At 35.5% G+C, this 21,874-nt stretch overlaps 2 protein-coding genes across 15 annotated transcripts in view; one reads left to right on the top strand and one right to left on the bottom strand.

Moving 5' to 3' along the window:
- LOC123320877 (synaptotagmin-7) overlaps positions 1 to 12,008 on the top strand; it is a 419,223-nt gene extending 407,215 nt beyond the window's left edge. For all 11 annotated transcript variants that reach the window (XM_044908353.1, XM_044908350.1, XM_044908352.1 and 8 more), the window contains 5 exons: positions 5,363 to 5,503; positions 8,264 to 8,521; positions 8,583 to 8,751; positions 8,856 to 9,068; positions 9,938 to 12,008. In XM_044908353.1, coding sequence (XP_044764288.1) covers positions 5,363 to 5,503; positions 8,264 to 8,521; positions 8,583 to 8,751; positions 8,856 to 9,068; positions 9,938 to 10,038 — 882 coding nt within the window. In that variant the 3' untranslated portion in view covers positions 10,039 to 12,008. The remainder of the gene's footprint in view (positions 1 to 5,362; positions 5,504 to 8,263; positions 8,522 to 8,582; positions 8,752 to 8,855; positions 9,069 to 9,937) is intronic.
- A 2,237-nt stretch (positions 12,009 to 14,245) lies between these two features.
- Positions 14,246 to 20,603, bottom strand: LOC123320315 (neo-calmodulin-like). 4 transcript variants are annotated; one of them, XM_044907617.1, is made up of 7 exons: positions 20,579 to 20,603; positions 19,178 to 19,293; positions 15,746 to 15,953; positions 15,067 to 15,210; positions 14,811 to 15,008; positions 14,583 to 14,639; positions 14,246 to 14,528 (listed from the first exon to the last, which is right to left on the bottom strand). In XM_044907617.1, the coding sequence occupies exons 2-7, from the start codon at positions 19,178 to 19,180 to the stop codon at positions 14,452 to 14,454; spliced, it is 687 nt and encodes a 228-aa protein (XP_044763552.1). In that variant the 5' UTR covers positions 19,181 to 19,293; positions 20,579 to 20,603; the 3' UTR covers positions 14,246 to 14,451. The 4 variants fall into 4 exon arrangements, with proteins under 4 accessions (XP_044763552.1, XP_044763549.1, XP_044763550.1 ...); XM_044907614.1 differs by lacking the exon at positions 20,579 to 20,603 and adding an exon at positions 19,389 to 19,413; XM_044907615.1 differs by lacking the exons at positions 19,178 to 19,293; positions 20,579 to 20,603 and adding an exon at positions 18,291 to 18,437.
- Positions 20,604 to 21,874: the final 1,271 nt, after the last annotated feature.

Raw genomic sequence — 21,874 nt, 5'->3', positions numbered from 1 at the left:
TCCATAAGTCAGTTGAGGCCTAGCAACGGCTTCGATTATCTCCAATTTTGTCTCTTTCGACATTTGGCTTCTTCTTCCTATCAGAGGGTAGAGTGAATAGACTCTACCCTCGCTGCTTTCGTTTTGTCATAAATATTTGGCTTCATTTTTCCAATCGATTTCTTCGCCGTCCACTTCTTGATTCGTTGTGAGTCGCAGTCTTCTCTACTGAAGTAATATTGCTTGGCTCTTTTGTCCATTGAGCTTGATTTTCCAGTTTATACACCAGTCATTTGTTTCGTCAATCGTTTCTTGTAGAACTCGTTCTATTACTTTTGGGTTGCGGTGTCGTGTTGCTTTACCTGTGTCGGCAGCATATAACGTTAGCATGGTTCTTGGATTCTTCGGAATATCGTGGATGTATATGTTGTACAGAAGTGGCCCAAGTACTGATCCTTGGGGTACTCCAACCTCTATATCTCTTGTTGTGGAGCATTCTCCTAACACTTTCACGTAAAATCTTCTATTTTTATATAATTCCGGATCAACTTGCATATTCTGATCGAATATCCAACACATCTCATCTTATACATTAATCCTTCATGCCATACTCTGTCGAATGCTCTGGCGACGTCTAATGAAACAAGACCCGTAGCTTGTTTATTTTGGAATCCCTCTGTAATGTATTCTATGAGCCTTAATAATTGCTGCTCTGTTGAATGCTCCCTTCTGAATCCAAACTGTTCTGGTGGTATTAGTTTCAGATGTTCGGTTTTCTCATTTAGCCTCGTGGCTAAATTCCTTCTACTACTTTTCCTAACGCCGACAGTAGACTTATCGGTCTGTAATTTTGTGGGAACTTCTTCTCTTTGAATGGTTTATTGAAGACTATGACTTCCGCTGTTTTCCATTTTTCCAGGTAGTATTCTGTCCTCAATATTCCATTCGCGATATTTATTAGAGCAGCTATACCTTTTCTAGGTAATTTCTTTAACATGACATTCGTTATTTTATCACTTCCGGGAGCTTTCCTTTTCTTCAAACTTCTAATTATTTCCCTGATTTCATTTGGCGATGTTGGTTTGTCTATTTCAGCAGCTGCTGGTAATTCATTCATTTTTTTCTTTATTTTCTTCATCCAGTTCTTCCAAATCTTCATTATCGTCGTCTATCCTGTAATTTATAATCGAGAAGTGTCCCGATGGTTAAATGTGTTTGAATCCAGTAACACAGCGTACTATACAGTTACCAGAGCGCCACCCAGTATGAAAGGGTGTCCGATTCAATCGTGATCTGAACGTGTTTCCAAACTTCTCAATTCGTCACACGTCTGTTGTTCGCAAAGTAGGCCGATTGGCCTACTGTAATAGAGAAATAGAAGAAATATGGGACATATGATATTGTCTTCGTTTGGGTTTCTATCTGGGGGGATTGAATCGTACACCGTTTCATACTGGGTGGCGCTCTGGGTAAATGTATAGCACTCAGTAGTCGCTGTTTTACTGGATAGTACTCAGTATCGCTTGCCAGCAAAAAAACCTATGTTGCTCTGATGAGGTCAAATGTGACCGAAACCATAGTCAGCATCTGCTTTTCTTCCATGGGGCGTACTCCATTTGGGGCCTTGACGATGGCAAACTGGCTAGTTCAATTTACTTGTTGATGTTCATATCATCTTATTATTGTCTAGACTATGTCACACAATTTGAAATTTTCAAGAAGCCTCAAAACTGCTTCTTTCATTCGAAGAATGAGAGAATTTTATCCCGTCGAAAATGTAGCCCTCAACATGAAACAGTCAATTTTTTTCTAGAATCTCAGTAACGAAGTCCTACATTTTAGGAACCGATATAGGCGAACCCAGGTTGTACAAGTTCAACTTTTATTTGCTTGGTTGAAAATCATTCCTTTGTTAACCTCACGAACTCATTAATGACTTCAATTCATTTTCTGAGAGAATGTATAATCTGCTGTCCATTTCATCTCCAGAATGAAAGAAACTCCATTTTTCGGATTCCTCATTTACCTTTGTATAAAATGGTGAATTTTCCGCCTTTTGCAGCCACATTTCTTCCTCAATTCAACAAACTTGAGCTACAGGCGGAAGATCCTGTTCTTTATATCCCAACTCTCATAGCAATTACGAATGGCAACAGGGAGAGCTTACCTCTCAGAATACCACCTCGGTCGGTCTAGACACCGATGCTTTTTTCAATACCAGAACCTCTGGGAATTAATGAAGTTGCCTGATGCCTCCTTTCAAACCTCCAAATTGCAGAGGGTCCACGCTAAACCGCTTTTCGTAGCAAACAGATCAAAGCGATTCTTCTCCGGTTCCGAGGAGTTCCCAGTAAATTGAAATAGGTTCTGTCATTAATTTCCATTTCCGACAGTCCCTGTTCGAACATCAATAAATAATTTAGACCATTAGTCTTGGAACCAGGCCAGCAAACACGAACTACTATGTTTTGTCACTTGTAGAAGACGCTCTCAAGCACACTCAATCATTTTTTGCCCCAATCAGTTACTCTCTATGAGCGAATATTGGAGAGAATGACAGAAAGCAACATGTACTCTTCGAAATGAGAATCTCATCCCATTTTATCTCTTTTGGATGGTGGATGGAAGAATTTTTTACTATTATTCCCTTTGTTCGTTGTGATGAAGAGTACAAAATTTCTCCAACCAACTGCTTCTTACTTCCTATCATATCGATTTACAGGGTGAGTCTTCGACAAATATTTAAACGGTAGATTCTTGAGGTCAGAAGATACGCTTTTTTCTTATACCATTTTTTCCGATTCTGATAAAAAAATATAGCCATTTTAAGTTTTCATAATGAGCTGTGCCAACCCTGAAAAAACAAAATTACCTTCAGAAAAACTAGCTAAATCGGTGGTGCTACACATTTTTGGATTTTTCAAACAGGGTTGTATTAAGCCGAAATACCCAATTTTTTAAATTTCACAGATACTTTCTACTTTTTGAACATCAAAGCATTATACGAAAAAATATGAAGAATACTTTTATTTTACAAAACGTTCAAATATTCATCAGATAGCGTCCAACAGTTAAAAGAGTTGGGTTTGTAACGTGGTTACCTCGGAGAAAACTTATCTCGAGCGCCAGCTATTCTTTTCGCTAGGAAGAATAGCAAACCTACCAGAGTAGCTGCTAGTCGGAGACAGAGTTCGCTGTTATCTAGGGTAGCGATAACGAAGTAGTCAAAATCAAATTATGTAGGTACTAGTTTATTCACACCTTGGGAAACTGATTATATATATACAACGGAAATATGTGTAGGTATGAAATATGAGTGAATCGATCAGCAAACATACGTTCTGGAAGTTCGATCCGATCACGAGCACTTTATAAAGTTTATACCGGGTAATGTGAAAAATCAAAGGTTGTTCAATAAAATGCGCCAACCAGAACTGACGAAATGGTACTAAGGATGACCTCGCAAAATGAAATGGCTTGCTATACGGTATCGGGATGTAATTAATTGTATTTCTCCAGAAATGAAAGAAACACAACCAGGGCGGATCTACTCGAGACTTTTACTCACTACCCCAAGGGCTAACGCTCCATGACTGATAGCGAAGAAAAGGTCTATTTTCAGCGCAACTACGGGATATCACTGACGACGAGCGGTATCTATTATCCTCTTCCCCAAGGGCTTACGCACCATGACTGATAGAAAAGAAGATATTTCGGTTTCAACACTTATGACGCGGAACGCGAACAGGAGGGTTGACGGGACTTTCCCTTCAGTACCCCAAGGGCTTACGCACCATGACTGATAGCGAAGGGAAAAGTCAGACTCGCGAAGCAGGGTAAAGTACGGCAAAAGATAACAGAAAGCGATACAGTACAGCAGTGTCAAAGAAGTAACCGGTGTAGATCTAATGAAGAAACTGAACGGTAAAGACGGGAACCTACCTCCTTTATTTCAGGCACTCGCGGAAAACAAACGAAAACTAAAAATTAATTCCTAAGAGCACCAACTTCGCAACACAAAATTATTTCTAAAATCGTTGAACGGCTTGCCGTGCACACAATTAAAGTCGAATCGCAGAGAAAAGAGAGTACGGAGCGTAAAAGTGACTAAAGAGTAAAAGAGTCAAAGTAAAGAGACCGAAGTAAAAAGAGTGACGTCGCGGGGGTAAATCTGCTTTTATAGGCGAATCCCCCCCACACGTTAAAAATCTGAAAATTCCAGAATGCGACAAGAGTGGAAAACGTCGTCAGCTCCGGTTTATCGCATATCAATATCAGAAAAACGTCGAAATCTTCAACGGAATGCAAGAAAAACAACGTTAATCACAGATAAACGGTTTTTTACACTTACTCTGCCTATCGGAATGAATGTACTGAATATTTGAGAATTAAATATTTTCAAAGGCGGAAATGTAAAATGAAAGGAATGCACTAAAATGAACTCCAATTTTTCTCAGAAAACTTGAGATCATTACAGGTTTTTGAATTTTTGGTATTTTTATGGTACGTATCTAATGGTCATAATGGGGGAAATGGTCGTCTTGGGTGATATCTTGTATTAGAAAAAGCTTCATCAAATGAAGCAAAAACTATATTCCGAAATTCATATCATTCGATTAAAACGATAGAACTAAAAATAATTTTTTTTATGGTTTTTCAACAGCCTGTATCTTTTAAACCGGTCCGATTCGGAATAAATGGTGAAGGTACAAAGTGTTTCTTTCGACCTCAAAAATCTACTGTTGAAATAATTGTACGAGACTCACCCTGTATACAGGGTGTCCCGGATAAGATGGCAAACATTTTGATGGGAGATAGAGAACAAGTAGAGGATCACGAAAAACCCCCATCTCTAGTATGTAAGAACTCTAGATTCTGGTTTACAGGGTGTTTTTCAAATTTGGATGGAAATTGAAACCACACTGCTGAACGGAATCACCGAAATTCGGAAAACTGCAATCAAATATCTATTGATTTGCAGGACGGTATCACATAAATTTGGACAGTTCTTTGAAGATTACGATATCACCCTGTATAATGAATTTCATGATTTCATTTATATCTGCGAGAACTGTAAGATTCATTTATTCAATTCGCCAAATAAAATTGCATGGCACACCCAGATTGCCGAGGACTGCTGAAAATATCGATATTCTCTTATATTCTTATTATTTTGTACTGTTTTTAATTTTTTTTTCCTTATGTCGTCACTTCACATTGTTCAAGGTAAAGGTAAATGATAATTGTCAATGCAACATGTATTTTAATTTATTCCACCTCTCAATGTCCTTCGTTTGTTGAGTGTTAATCGTCTCTGGATATTCCTATGTGAATACAGAACTCTGTCACTGAGTAAGAACTAAACATTTTTTTCTACTTTCAGATGGCTTTCCTGCAGAACAGGTCGATATCTCTCGTGGATATGTACATCGACAACTCAGAACCCTCTGAAAACGTAGGCCAAATTCATTTCTCCCTCGAATACGACTTCCAGAATACCACCCTCATTCTCAAAATCATTCAGGTAAGTACCACAACATAAAGAAAACTCGATACATTTCAAGGGCGTAAGAGATTGGGGACGATATTTGGGATGTAATGTCCTGGCTTTGGCTAGTATCCAATGGGGAACGCTTCTATGTAATCCTACGTTGGCCAGTCAAGTTGGGGGATTCGAGGGGATTTAAGGATATTATCAGGATACGGTAAAATTTATTCAATAGAGTGAAAGATTGCTGGGGTTGGAGAAGGAGATTTGTGAAGAATAAGCAACTAAAATACTGAAAGTTAAAGTAAAACTGACTGCAATAAAATCGTGGAAATCGATAAAGTTCACTGAGTTATAGCGGGTTTCATTGAACTTTGATTGTCTGATCAACGATTTGACAGTCACTCGATTTCTGAGGCGAAATCACTGAAACCTTTTCATTTCTGAATATATTGAAGAAATAGCAACTGACAATAACTGTATGGACGATTAAACATCATAATTGGATGCGAAAATGATATTCTGAATTATCATGATTGAATTATCGATTGAAAACAAATTAACGTCTATTCGTCAATCAAGCGTTGATTCCCGGATCAAGCTCGTGCCTCAGGCAAAGCTCCAAATTCATGCCTTATCACTCAACTTCAATGTTGGGGGTGATTCCATTGCGAAAATTAAAGGGGGTTTTTAGGTAAATTGGTAAATTGAAAAAGCTCTTCCTTCAAAAAGTTACAAGCTGACAAAAATTCTTATTATTTTTTCTCGAAAGTTCTGAAGTGCTGAACAAATGTAATTTTAGGGTTATGATCTACCAATAAAAAAGCTACCATAGAAACCGAATCGATTTTATAGACATTATGCTGGATATTTTCAATTCCATTCATTCAAGATCCGTTGATGCACACAAACATTTCATTTTATTGCAATGAATCGTTCTTTCCAACACATATTCAATATCAGATATTCCTGTTTATTTGGTGGACAGTTCTAATTCTTGAATTTCAACTCAAGGGAGAAATGGTTTTTTTACTGGGGTTATTTTCCTAAGCTCTTGTGAATACTCCGAACTTCATGATACCGTAGATTCGGGTGACTTGGGACGATTTTGAAATTCAACTTGTCATATTTCAAAAACGGTGACCTATTTCATGTGAGAAAGAGGTTCAAATATGCTTAATGACTCAGACTATTGATTAGGATATATACAATGCCTCAGAATTTGGTTATAAATTTAAAAAAATATATATACTTGTCCCAAGTCACCCACCGATTTGGGAGGCTTGGGACACAAGTTGAAATCCATTGATTTCTCAACTCTCAAATTGAATAGGTGACTTGAGACGGTGTGTAGTTTTGAAAAATTAGAATTTGTGACTATATAGTTGAAATTCGGTGAGGAAATTAAATTAAACATCTTACAGCGAGTAAATATATTGCTACTCAAATGTAAGGAAACTACACAAAACAAGGGAACTTTGATTTCTTTCATTCTTGGGTGATTTCTCTGTGGAAATAACGTAAATAATAATATCCTGCGAAAAATCGGCATATTTCCTGCTGCTGATGCACCGCTTGTAACTACTCGGCATTGTCCCAAGTCACCCACCCTATGAAACAAAACAAATGAATGAGATCCATGTTGCCGTTTGATTTTTAAACAACCTTGTTTCATGACATATCCAATATTCCAATATCCCACGTATCCAGAAAAAAAATTACACATGCACAAAGTGAAATACATGTACAGGACACTTGAAAGTACAAGGGCCATAAAAAACGCGCTTTTACTCTCCTGAATTCGTTAATTTTTCCTGTCAATTCAAACGATCTGGTCACGGAAAACTCAACAGGAATTAATTGTTAAACTAACCGAAAAGACGCTACACAATCTTATAAGTTTCTCCCTTCACTCATAAATGGTAATAAACAAAGAAATCTGCAAGGGGGGTAATTGTCTCAAGTTACAGGACTGTCCCAAGTCACTCGAATCTACCGGTACTCCTTCAAGCTAACCCTTCTGAAATTTGATCTCATACGCATGCTAATCATGCTATACATATTGTTTGATGTTAAAAATTGTTACATCCTTTATCAGAAGAATATTTTGTGCTGTTCTGTGGTGTTGAAATTTCTTCTTCATTCTATACGGTTCACAAGATATTCCACAAAATGTATTGAACTGGCTAGCTCAGCACCTCTCGATAATTTGGGTTTGGACGGTTGAACTAGATTGAAAAGTGATAAAATTTCATCGCAATCAACATGATAATCTCTCGAAAATATTGAGTCCAAATGTAAACTGAGTGAAATCCAACTCTTTCTTTGTACCGCGTAGGCTGCAGGTAAATACCACACAAAAACGGGAAAATCCTGCCGAGGGAAGTATAATACGTCTCAATTTATTCAAACGCTGACCGTACCGTAAAATTTTTCGCTTTCCTAAAATTTACGACGGCTTCCGATGATCGATTTAACACGCTCACGTGATCAGTTTTCCGGTCCAGTTGTCTCATAACTCGATTACGTCATCGGTCAGCGGAGATCCCTCATCTCCACTGGGCATATAAAAAAAAAGATTTCGTGGGATATCGGCTTTGTTATTTTTGGGGGCTGAAAGGGCGGAAAGATGCTTTTGGTTGAATTGATTGAACCTTTAGAACTGGGAAAATAGCAAGATATTCCATTCTCAGCAATAAATGGTGGCCCACATCGTCATGACTAGAAAATTTCTGGTTCATGATCTACAGTTTCTTCATAATTAGACCGCTTCTTAAATTTCGAAAATATTTCCAGGGAAAAGACCTCCCAGCCAAAGATCTATCCGGTACCAGCGACCCCTACGTGCGTGTCACTCTACTGCCGGACAAGAAACATCGTCTGGAGACCAAAATAAAGAGGAGGACGCTGAATCCCAGATGGAATGAAACTTTCTACTTTGAAGGGTTCCCTATACAGAAACTCCAATCCAGAGTCCTACATCTGCACGTATTCGACTACGACAGATTTTCCAGAGACGATTCGATTGGTGAGGTCTTCTTGCCTCTCTGCCAGGTGAGTTATATTAATCAGAATTTGAAGATCGCTGGTATAAACTGGACTTGACTGTGCTTAGGTGGATTTGAGCGAGAAGCCCTCCTTCTGGAAAGCCCTGAAGCCACCAGCGAAAGACAAATGTGGAGAGCTCCTAACCTCACTTTGCTATCATCCCAGCAACAGTATCTTAACTTTGACGTTGCTGAAAGCAAGGAATCTGAAGGCTAAGGACATCAATGGCAAAAGTGGTGAGTTGGTACACTATTTCCAAGTAGAAGAACTGTTGTAGGAAGATAAAAATGCATGATCCAAAGCTTAGTGGTGGAATTAAATATTTTCATGATAATTTCAGACCCCTACGTCAAGGTGTGGTTGCAGTTCGGCGACAAACGCATAGAAAAGCGTAAAACGGCTGTGTTCAAATGCACATTGAACCCAGTGTTCAACGACACCTTCTCATTCAACGTACCATGGGAGAAAATAAGGGAGTGTTCACTTGATGTGATGGTGATGGATTTTGATAATATTGGCAGAAATGAACTCATTGGAAGAATACTTTTGGCAGGTGCGAACTTTTTGATTGCAGTATGGTGTATTGTAATTACCAGGTCGTGTTCATTCTGTGATTTGATTCATAAACTATTACTTCTACCTCATTGGTCTCTAGCCTTTTAGGTGAATCAATATGCTGGAAGAATCTTGTTAACAAACCTGAGCTCCTAAGGAGGATGTTATAAGTTGAGAACATAGATACTTAGAGTGGTCATTCAGTGCTATAAATGAATGTTCTGTAGTATCTACACACATTCGATTTCTCTGTCTAGCCGCTAGCGCGACACTAAGTGGGAGCGCCCACCAAAGTAGCGTAGCACTGACATGGCGTTGAATAATGTTCAGATATGCAGTTAGAATGACATATTTCACTCAACTGACACTTCACTCAGATGTGTGATATCTGAAAATTTTGCATCGCCTTTGTCATGTATGTGCCATGTCAGTGCTACGCTACTTTGGTGATGTCCGAGTCAACTGTCTCAACTGTGATTGGCAACACTAAGCAACTATCTCACTCCAGTCTTTGGAATGTTTACTTTTCATGCCATGTCTCTATGTTCTAAGGTTATACGCGTCTCTTCAGATTTTTAAATCTTCGTTTCGAAGAACATGGATTTGGAATCCGTGAAAAAATGTCTGTCTGTGTGTCTGTTCGTATGTCAACTGTTTATATGTATCACCTATTTTGAATCAAAAGTTTATTTCCTTTTAGCGACACTAGCACTATCTATTGGATAAAAAATGAATTATCTACTGGTACATAATTTAGGAACAAATTATCTGTGGTCTGCAAATAGCGAATGTTCCCTTTCTCTCTACTCTCCATATTAAAAACCAATAGCATTGACATAAATATAAAAGGCTCTCTATGCTTTCTAGGAAAAAATGGTTCCGGTGCAACAGAAACGAAGCATTGGCAGGACATGATTACGAAACCAAGGCAAACCATAGTACAATGGCACAGACTAAAACCAGAGTAAAAAATTCTTCTTCTTTCATCTGAATTATACTGGGTGTAGCTCCAAACGCACATGGTGATTTCACATGGGACATTGCTGCATCTTATTATAAAATGGACTATATACTGCGTGTTCCAGAAGTTTAGATAATGGTTCAGATAAGTGGGCCGATAAGTATTCTTTGTGATACCTTACAAAGTAGAGTCGACAAATTGTAGTATATGTGAAAATTCGTTAGAAGCATAGATCCCAAAACTCCTTCAAGGTGGTGCGCAAATTTTCGAATTAATTTTAATGCATATAAAGCGTTTATAGTAGAGAGGTTAGGTACATATCAATGTTACCAAAATGAAAAAGAAATATGTAAAAGGTTCTCGTGAAAGGAGATGATGTTGAATGTATAGTACTTTTAGATATGGAATTCTGGTTGAATATTTAACACGCATGCGTATAAACCACGTTGTTCTTTCTAAACTGGAAGATCAACTGGGTTGGAAAATTATAACGCACAATCAGAGTGTACTTGTTGTGTGAATTCACTTTAGTTTGTATTTAATTTTGATTTCTATCTCATTATCTGATTGAATGATTGAATTAATCTAATCAGGAACATATGAAACCACGGGTAAAATGTATATTGGAAAAAGATTGATATATAGCCACATGTTCATGCACAGATCTTTAAAGTAGTGTTTAATTTTAGGGATGATTCTTCGATTGAACAGATCTGGTTTTCGAAAGTGCAAAATTGTAGTCTATTTGGTAATCGTGCATGTATCCGAAAAACTAGAAATTGTTGTCATGTGCTTCTCAATACCAACTATCCCAGAATGCTTAAAAAAATAATCCTTACCTACAGTTGTATCTTGGTGTTATCTGTTGTAAAAATATTTCACTAATTTCTTCCTAGTTAGTGCGTTTTTGGGAGGAAAATAACAGAAGATGCTCGATCGGTCATGCAAAGTCAAAGTCGGGAATTTTCTGTAATTTAAAACCCCTGTATGCTTAGACTGGTATCTTTGAAAGAAATCACACTGTAGTGCCTGAATGAGACGTATCGAAAATTAAGGGATGACACTTGAGAAATCGTGAAAAATAACATGATTACTTAAACTAAGAACAAATTATTTTTGTGTGTTGCTTAACCCATATGGTTTTTGATAATGATCGTCTTAGTTTGACGTTTTAGCTAATAAAACTTACTCGTAAAAAATATAATGTATAAATCGTGATGTTTCTTCGAAGATTTCTAGGCATTTTTCATGTTTACTACATTCAAAATTGGGGAAATTCGATATCCTTGAAATTTGTTGTGGTTTTTTGAAAATATAACGAATGATCATTGAATGCATTCCTTATTTTTCTTTGGTAGGTGCTTTAAACTTGTCCATTGAAGTATTGGGAAAAAACCTTATCGCTATCGTGCTGTGAGCCGATATTTGGGAAGTGAAAGTAGGCTGGTAGTTAGAAGAATTGAAGAATTGGGCATGTTCAACGTTGTCCTGAAGATTTCATTTCTTGATACATCCAGAAAATTTCGATTCCTCCAATTTTCAATTGTAATATTCATGAATATAAACCTAACGAATGTCCCAGAGATGACATGCATGGATATCGTCGAGAAATCTTTAAAAGAGAACAATGTTATCTCGCAGAGGCATCACAAAAATAAGCCAAAGTTAAGATTGCGATATAAAATGAAATTTATATTTATATTTGAGTCATTATTGATAAATTTCGTTTAGTCTATTCAGACATTTTATAAGAAATGTTGCTGATGTACTATAACATAAGGATTATGATAATAAGAACAAAAAATATAACAAAAAAGATGTATGTTTATTGTAACAGTTAAGGGAGATGTAAATGTTGTTAAACAACATGAAATGTTCATTGAATGTATGTAAATAAATGTTAGTTCATAGTGGGATTTGATGATTTATCAATATGTAGATCCAATTAGTGATTTGAATAAACGTATTTGATTTTAAGAGCTTTTGTCAGTACTCGTATATTATATAATATTTTTTTTTGTGTTGCTGTGGATGATTGAGTCAATGGTGGTTTTTCATCAACCTTCTTTACAATGTAGGGATGAAATGCCTAAACTTTACTGACTTCGAACTTTCAATTTTTGATGTACACTTCAAAAACATCCAAAACATCGAACAAAAATGTAACTTATAATAAAATACATACAAAAAGTAAAGATTCGAATTCAATAAGATATTTAATTATTTCATTCCTCGAATAAAAAAGGGGATGAAAGAAACCATCCATTAATAACCAGATCATCATCAACAACGAAATGTCGATGCATTTACTGGCACAAAAAGTTAGCTTTGTCATATAAAAAACTACACTTCACCAATGTCGATAATTTTTTAACAAAATAAACACCGTAGATTTTAATTTTATTCTTCACTCACTCTGAATAGTGGAAGTCAAATTTAATCCTGAAAAGCAAAAGATTGTCCCGAAAGTGGTAAGAATGTTAATTCGAAATTGAAAAAAATTTATTGTCCTCTATATTACCTACTAGTCCTACCATGTGACCATTATGAGAAAAAATTCATACTCCAAAATACAGTTTAGAAATATTCCATATTCGACATCGAAGAAGTCTGATACAATGCTTTCACATGAAGCATCTCAATATAACACCGCTCTTCTGAAAGCACATATTTAGTTTTTCTAAAGGATAGATTTTCACAGGTAAGTGATTCGTGAAAAAACTCAATGCTAACGTTTATCGCGTACCTATTTCCACTTCAACAATGCAACAAGGTTGGCTTCGACCCCGCACCATGTCAAAAAAAAATACTTACGAAAGTAAAGATTATGTTTTCTACACAGTGGGTTAGAAAAATTGCTCATTTGAAAAATTCAGTCAGAAGCAGACATCAGAAATTATAAATACTTCGTCAGAGTTCTCCATGGAAACAGTTCTCTTCACAGTCTAATACAAACTAGACCATCTATTCATTCATTGCTGAATAGCATTGCCGTGAATAAATCTACAAAAAGATTAAAAAACTAGACTATCGGTGCTATCAAACTTATAATTTCTTAGGGCTACTTGCGACTGTGTGCCCTCCTTTGACTGAAGAGACCCAACTGTGACCTACAGATCCTTCCACACTGTGGGCATGGATAGTCACCAACCAGATCTGGCCACCGCTGCATTCTTCTCGAGTCTCCATTACAACTGTGGACCAAAGACCTCCACTGTGATCTGTCTAACGCTAGTTGTTTCCAGTTATGATTGGCATTAACTGATTTTAGGGATTGATGCAGTATATCCTTGAACCGCTTATACTGGCCTCCTGTTTTCCGAGCTCCCTCTGTGAATTCGCCGTACAGAGCTATTTGGGCAGTCTTGTGACTTGCATCCTCAGAATGTGGCTGCTCCATTTGAGTAGGGCCCTCGTTACTTGAGTCTCAATCAATTGTTATACAACTCGCGCGCTGCAAGACTGCATTATTTGTCTTAGATGACGTTACCGCGTTTGTTCAAGCTGTTTGATGTGTCGCCTGTAGGGATTTCAGCTTTCGCTTCCTTAAAGAAGCGTTGGGGGACCACTGCTTTGTAAGCAGCTGTCTTGGTCTTCAGATTGAGGTCGTGATTTTGAAACACTCTGTCTTCAGCCAACAAAGCTTCTCTTTACATTGTTTCAAATCAACAGTGGCTCACCAAAAAAAGTTCTAGTGGAAAACAGGGGACAGTGTTTCAAAAACTATCACCCTGTAGATTTTCTATCGAAATGAATGTGACATGGTGTGAACGATCAATTATAATATTTATGATAAATCTCAGTTGAATCTCTTGTAAAGTGTAGATATAAGACTATAAAACAAAAACTTTAAAAAAATTCTAATTTTAACACACTCTGTATCTAGTAAACGAATCGTTTGCGGTCCCATATTTATAAGACTTTTTTTCCTGAAACTAATCAAGGAATATCTCCTCTTTTTTTGTATCTTCAATTCAGGAACACCCTGTATAGTATAGTATATAATTTTTCATTGGGGTCAAAGAGTTGTGGTCACCTCACCATATATATCTTTTTATTTGTAGAATATTTTTGTGATGTGATTACGACAGCATTTGTGAACGAGCACTAATATTTTTTAAACTAAATAATCGATAGAAAAATAAGATGGGAAAATGGAGTAGGAAGATTCTGTGATTCATTTCGAGGGATTATTTCGATAAATACACCAGCTATCCGGATACAACTTTTTTAATTAACACATCTTGTATAGGTACGTTGTATAATTCGTAAATTCAAAATCTCTTAAATTCATTTTTCAATTCCAAGAATAATAGATAGGACGAGAGTTTCAATAATGAAAATAGTTGTGCATTAAAACACTGATATTCATAAGTGATATTATATTTCGACCATAATAAATTCCATGCAAGGATGCTAGTTATGCACCAATAGTTTCTTCGTCGTCATCATCGACGCTGTCTTCGTTGCCAGGTTCACCAAGTGCATTCACGAATTCTAAAAAAAATATCCAGTTCGGGTCGTGAACTACACTATACCATCGGAACTTACCATAGAAATCTATTCTTCCATCGCCATCGACATCGACTTCTTTGATCATGTCTTCGACTGGAAAGAAATATTTAGTTATCTCTATACTGCATTTCATCAAAATAGAAAATACCAATATAAAAATTTTATAGTTATCATTCAAACAAATTTAAATAAGTTTAAATGAACCAACATATTGTGAAAAATTTCAAAGAAGAATTTCATTGTCAGAGCTTCAGTCAAACATACTTTCTTCTTCCGACAAATCTTCTCCCAAGCACTGAAGCACTGCCCTCAGGTCTGAGGCGGTAATGTATCCTCTATTGTGCTTATCAAAAACTCTGAATGCATCACGAAGCTCCTTTTCTTCTTCTTCTTCTTCCGGTATAGATCCAGCAGCTGTCCAGGCAATGTCAACGAATTCCTCAAAACTGACGTTACCATCACCTATAGAAAATCTGGTCAATAAGTAAGATGTCGTGAAGACTCTTCGAGGATGACTCACCATCAACGTCAATTTCTTGAAGCATTTGTTGCAATTCCTCGCTTCTTGCGAACTGTCCAAGAGATCTCATCACCCTCCCTAGTTCTTCCTTCGTTATACAACCGTCCCCATCTTTATCAAAAAGACGAAAAGCTTCTCGAAACTCTGATGTGAACAGAAAAAAAAGTTAAGAAAAAAGAATAAATGAAAATGCTTCTACTATATGAAATATTTGATCGAATAGTCATTTGTTTATTTTTTGCAACTTTCAGTTATTATTCGTGGACCACTAATCCCAAAATTACTGAGAAATTTTCATAATGCGAAAAAGCCTTCTTCACGTCGATTTTTTCAAATGCTTCAGTGTCTACGTCTGTGATCATTTGTTATGGAAAAATTTCGAGGCAATTCTTCAGGACCTTTTTTTGGAGAATTTCCGTTTCAAAAATGTTAATGATCATGTCTAATTTTTTGAATTGGCAATTTTTTTGGAAAATTTTAATGAAAATCTCCTTCGAAAATTTTGATGATCTTTTTTCCAGTCGTTTTTCAGATTAATTACAACAATAAAATAACTTGGAGTTTCCTGAAAATAAAATTATAAACGGAATATGATAATTTCACGGGCCCGAGGACTGAACCATGAAGGTCCCCTTAAATATGAGAGAGATAAAAGGAGCTCTTTCTCTGTGGAACTCACCTTTCATCTGCTTTTTCGTTATACCAGGATGCTTCAACATGATTTTCCTATTTTCACAAACGACGTATTCTCTGGTGTTCCTCCTGGCAAGAAGCTGCTGATTCGATGCGAAAAATTCTGCCCCCTCCGTTGGACTTATGGGGTCGTCGTCTGGCGAGACTCTGATGATTGTTCCCTGAACACCGTCAGATTGATCGCTTTGTCTTGTCTTGAAAAGAAAAAGATTTTTTAACGACTTAAAACATTCCAATCTACATCAACATCCAAACAAAAATCCCTTGGAGATACAACGCCATCGAGGCGTTGAAAAGCGGTCGGATGCATTTGGCACCGAATCTGTGTTCGTATGAAATCATTGGCAAACGAACTTCAGTCTGAACTTGTAAAAAATTACTTCTCTTCGAAGATTAAAAACAAAATTGTGAAATATCGTCCAAAAGTTATTAAAAAAAAAAACAATCTTATTCGAATCCATAAAGCAACACTTCTACTGCTTTATGTCTACTTTCTTAACAGTTCTTTATCCTCTTTTGGCGTATTTGCAGTTAATTTAACTTCATAGCCATTTGGGTTTTCACGTGTAATCCCAAAGAAAATGAAACAAAGGTGTTAAAAATGATAATTTGGCAGTCTGTAAAATGGCTGTTGGAAAATTTCGTTTAGTGTAGTGCTATAAGACATAAACTTCACCTAACGATATTGTCGATATTGAAGACCATTCGCATTAACATTATCTATGGCAAAATTTCCAAAGAGGCGAAAATCAATTACATCATCACTACATGATGCGAAAATAACATTGCTTAGACTGCACGAGATTGTCATGAATATTCTTGGATTTTTTAATCACAGGTAAGACGATTGTTTAGCCAACACTGAACATTGGCGTCTCGGCAAAAGTTAAGATTGCTAGGTTTTCTCACATATCAAGAATAGAATTTTGAACTATATAAACTATTTTGAAACGCCAGCAACGGTTCACATAATTTAAAAAAAATTGTTGAATAAAATAACGAAACATAATGTACACAATTTTTGACAACATATAAAGAATTGTGATTTGTATTAATCGAAAATTTTCAAAATCTTGGTTAAACGGCTTGAACATCCGCAGATAAGGATTACCAGATAAACTCTGTTGAAAAATTAACAGCAATTTTCTGGATTATTTTTTTTCTGCTTTTAACGGTTTCCCAGATAGGTAAATGTAGAAGACATAATTTTATACAATGAGGAAATCAAGCTTTTCTGATTTGGAACTACAACAAAAATGACTGCAATGAATTTGTGGTTTTTCCTTCAGCAACTGTTTGCAAGTAAAATAAGTTTGCAAATAGAAAAAAATTCGATTATAATGATAGAAAAGACTCACATAATATTGTCGAAAAGGACATAATTTTAGAAAATTCAACTTCGTTTTCATGATTCTCTCACCAGCACTTGTGACAAAATGAAAATTACCATGAATATTCTAAACAACTGGAAATTACCTCAGGTAATAATTCTGGCCGCAATTGGTCACAAGACAGTATAGTATCAAGGTAAAGTTGATACTTTTACATCATCATTTATAAAACAGAAGGAACTGGCTTTGGCAATTCAAAGTGGAGAGAAAACGATGGAAAACGAAATACCATATTTCCAATGGAAGAATGATACATACACTGAGTGATTCGTAAAGAGATATCTTCATATTATGAACGGCTTCCTTAGAAAAAAATAGGGATAGTTCAAAATATTAATTTTTAAGATGGCATATTAAGATCGACTCCTTCATAAGATAGAACAATTACACAATTGCAATTTTTATTCTCACGAACTCATAATAGCATGTGGACGAAATTTGAAAGAAATCTTTTAACACTCATCAAATTTTTCAATAGTTCACGAAGTAGCCAATTATCGTTTTCCTGTATCTCTCTGATCCTACACCAACTAATCATCTTGAAATATTATTTTTTCGTTCAATTCCTGAATTTTTGTCGAATCAGTAGTAAAAGTAAGTAAACGTGTCCCATATACAGGGTGATTCATAACTATTGGGACATAGGCTAAGGGCAGATTGTTTCGACCAAAATATGGCGATAGGACCAAATATACCTCAATAAAATATTGCTGTGGGAAAAAATATAGGGCGTTAAAGTTGAATTTTTTATAAGGGGACAGAATAATATTTTCTTCGAAGTTCGAAAGTCCTTTATTAAAAGAATAAAAAAAGGCATAGAAGTCGGAGGAGGCCACGTAGAACATTTAATGTAAGTTTATTCATTTTATGTTACATTGTTTTTAATTATGCTTTATCGTCGAAATAAATAAATAAAATAAATAAATCGTTACTTCAAATCCCCTTCCGATGCTCTGAACTGTTCAATTGTGTTTTTCTTGAAAACGGATGAAACGAAAAAAAAATTCCACCTTAACGCCCTCTATCTTTTCCCACAGCAATATTTTATTGAGGTATATTTGGTCCTATCGCCTTATTTTGGTCCAAACAATCTTCCCTTTGCCTATGCGCAAAATTTTTTGAGGAAATCGATATACTTACAAACATTTTTCTTTTAATTGAGCGAATAAAATTTTTCTGAAGACATAGACACATACAGAATTTGAGTCGTCACTACCACCTTCTGACAATATTCAGTGCAGGATACACAGAAATACATACATGTGACGTACGATTCTGCAATGAATTATTGCATTCAATTTTCACCACATGAAGGGAAAATATTGCAGAAATAATCATCAATGGGATTACTGAATTTTCCGGTGCAAGCACTGTTATTAGCAATTCGTTCGTAATTAATTATTAAATGAGAAAAAAAGTATTTGGGTGGTGAGGCGAATTAATTTTTCACTATGAGGAAATAACGAGTTTTTTATAATTAAATCTATCTAAATCGAGTTTTTTCGTGATCCAAATAACAGTACGAGAAAAGCTATGCATACAATAAAACTGTGTCACTCTTTCTTGTTCAATTCATACTCTCGTTTTATTTGGAAATTTAATTTCTAAACTCTCCATTTTACTCAGCATTGTGGATTTTTAGTTTCACTAACATTTTTTCTGTTTTTACGAAAAATTTTTGTTTTCACGAAAAAGTTTTGTTTTCACGAAAAAGTTTTTTTTTCACGAAAAATTTTTGTTTCACGAAGAAAAAATTCGGTTTCAACGAAATTTTCAGAAAATGTGACAATTTCATTTTTCGATGACAGTACGAATTATTTAGAGAAGTAGATGAAACATTTGCATACATTTCACCTAAGGTTCTTTCGGAAATCACGAAAATTTTGTCCCAGATATAATTTTCAACCTAAAAAATTTCAATCGCTAATTAATAAAAATAAAATTGAAATAACATCAATGATAATTGAATGCACACTTTATCTGATAATAAATCTATCAGTTGATTGTACATTATTCTCGATACTCACCATCAGATCCCTGATTTGATTCACAATAGAAGAAGAAAAAAAATTGTTAACGGCAGAAAAGAGTTTTCCTTCTAACTTCGCCACGTTTGGTTCTTGATCTGACCGGTTCCTAAAATCTGAAACAAACTAATTTTTGAATCACACCACCACATCCACAGAATTGTTCGGTTTTAGAAAATTCTTAGACCGAAAGGTATACACGAAAACATACGACAGAGCATATTATTGTTCATCCATAAAAAATGAGCCTGAATATGATCTCATCCTAAGTATGCGTTTCTTATTTATTTATTTTTCTCGATACATCAGCTTTTAGTTTATTTGCTGAAGGATCAGTGAGATCACAACTCTACGTTAATTCGTGGTACAAACACAAATAGTTGAAGAAGTCACGAGATGAGTCGTGAATATATACAAGGTGATCTCGTAATAGCTGGGGATGCTATAGCGAAGTGTATTTATGAAAAGCTGGTTCGAATCAAATTTTAATTCACCATCGATGCATAAAGTGATCACAACCTATGCGTTTCCTTTAGTGTTATGACATTCATAAATCACTCGTGACTAATGGTTCATTATTCACTGATTGCGCATCAAACATTCAATAATCACTTATGATTTATGTGATTTATTCACTGGTCCATCGTCCTTCATGGTAAAAATCAAGGACATAGGATCAAAGATTATAGAGTTAGGTAATCTATAATAATCAATCTATCTATAATAATCTTGGATAAGGATGTTGGTATAAAGGTCTTAGGAATATATTTTATGATTAATTTTGAGGTAAAAATTTCGTATAAACATAGGTCAGCAAGCGCTTAGTTAAGGAGCTACGGGGTGTTAAATATTTTTGATTTTTTTTTAGTTTTTTCGAGCTAATTATTTAGCTCGAATTTGAAAATGTCTTGTATTGAAACTTCTCCATGAACCGTAAATTTAGGATAGTTACCGAAAAAATCGTCTGTGGTATGGAATACCTAACAAGAATACAAAACTAATTTGTTTAGAAACAAATATGCACTATTATTCAATTGTCAGGAACTTAATTTCTGATAAAAATTTTCGAACATAAAATTCGAATTGTCAAAATTTTTACATCCAAAGAATGATTAGGAATTTTTTTTATCAAAAATATATTGTGAAACATGATTCTCAAATTCAAACAATTTTCCTTCATGATTCTCTAAGGTCTAATTCGATATAAATCGAAGTAAAATCAGTGAAAAAAACTACTTTATTATCGAGATTGAATATCCTCAGAGGAAAAACGAAAAATAAATTTGGAATTTTTTCTCCTTGAATATCTCGAATAATTCGAGGATATTATATATTCTTTCGAAACTTCCTTCAATTTGAATAAATATAAGAAATATTTTGAATATTCTAATCTTCACTCACCTTTCCAGAAATAATTCTACAAATTACCTAAGGAATCCTTAGAATATGGTGTTAATCTTCGATCGAACCTCAAATGTCTCTCGCATCCCCTTCCAGTGTATCCCGAAATCTATTAAAAAAAAGTGATCCAATGTTCCTTTGGTGCACAACTTGTCTGATGTCTTTTCATTCAAGAAATAAACACGCGGTTCTATTACGACAAATTGACAGTTCGTCTTGTGTATCGACATTCGGGGGCTGGTCCATAAGGGATGCTGCAGAGATGAGCGTGCGCACCTCGGAAAACTGCAGGTGGAAAACATCGAACGGGCATGGGAGTCTGAAAAAATTGGAAAACGATGCTTTTTCCTGGCTGGAATTAGGATAATAACGAAATAAGTGTGATTAGGGGTAGTAAATTGCGTACTGATCCAGTTATTTTTTCCCCTTCCGAAATTATGGTGGAAGCTCTGGAAGGTAACGAACTAGAATCGTAGGAGTCAGATTTATTCGGAAACTACGGGCTATAATGATCCTTATTCGAACATGTTACCGTTGAACTGAAAAAAGAATAATGAAGGGGTGAAATCTGAGAAATGTCGTTTTATAAAATTTTGGCGGATGCTCGGTTCAGAGATAGACAAATTCGTGTCTAAATCTTAAGGATCAAATTTCAAATTTAACATCACAAAAAGCATAATTCAACTCCATATTTTTGCTCGGCTTTTCTTTTCAAATAACCAATTTTAGGGATGAAAGGGCAAACTAACAGATATGTAATAATGCAACTCCTTTCATATCATTTTTGAACGCGTTACACTAATATTACGGAAGCACAATATCTGAAAATATAAACCAGGACAGTCAACGTTGAAGTTTTCACATGAATACAGTTTTTCCGGAAAAACCCAAGATAATTCAATTTCTGCTTAAATGGCACATTTTCTTAATCTTTCGAAAATATATCGAGAAATTCGTTATTTATTTGGATTATATTCAACTTCCTGTATCTTAAAAACGAAGCGTTTCTAGTCAAAAACCTGAATGATCTTACCGACCCCAAGTATCAATTCAGAGAACAATATCTTGAATTTGTTCGCTATTTTCATGAAACGTTCTGTATAAATTCAGTTGATTGACAGGAAAAAAGAAACGTTTATGGAACAAAAACCACTCCTCAAAACAATGTCGACTAGTTTCGATTTTATTTTAAAATCATCCTCAGGGCTATTTTTAAATGGTCTGAGTCATGTAATAAAAAAATTAAAACTACACCTCACAACACATCGAGAGAAGGCGGATAGAAAACAACAGTTT

Source organism: Coccinella septempunctata, chromosome 9 (assembly GCF_907165205.1).
Source record: "Coccinella septempunctata chromosome 9, icCocSept1.1, whole genome shotgun sequence".
Lineage (NCBI taxonomy): Eukaryota > Metazoa > Arthropoda > Insecta > Coleoptera > Coccinellidae > Coccinella > Coccinella septempunctata.
Note: the sequence above shows the minus strand (reverse complement) of the source record. Positions and strands in the feature narration are given on the sequence as shown.

Coding starts and splice junctions, on each gene's coding strand:
- LOC123320315 (XM_044907614.1), bottom strand. CDS start 19,410: ATGAACAATAATATGCTCTGTC. Junction 15,211..15,745: donor AACGAAAAAGCAGATGAAAG/GTGAGTTCCACA, acceptor TGTTCACATCAG/AGTTTCGAGAAGCTTTTCGT. Junction 14,529..14,582: donor TGGAAGAATAGATTTCTATG/GTAAGTTCCGAT, acceptor TATTTTTTTTAG/AATTCGTGAATGCACTTGGT.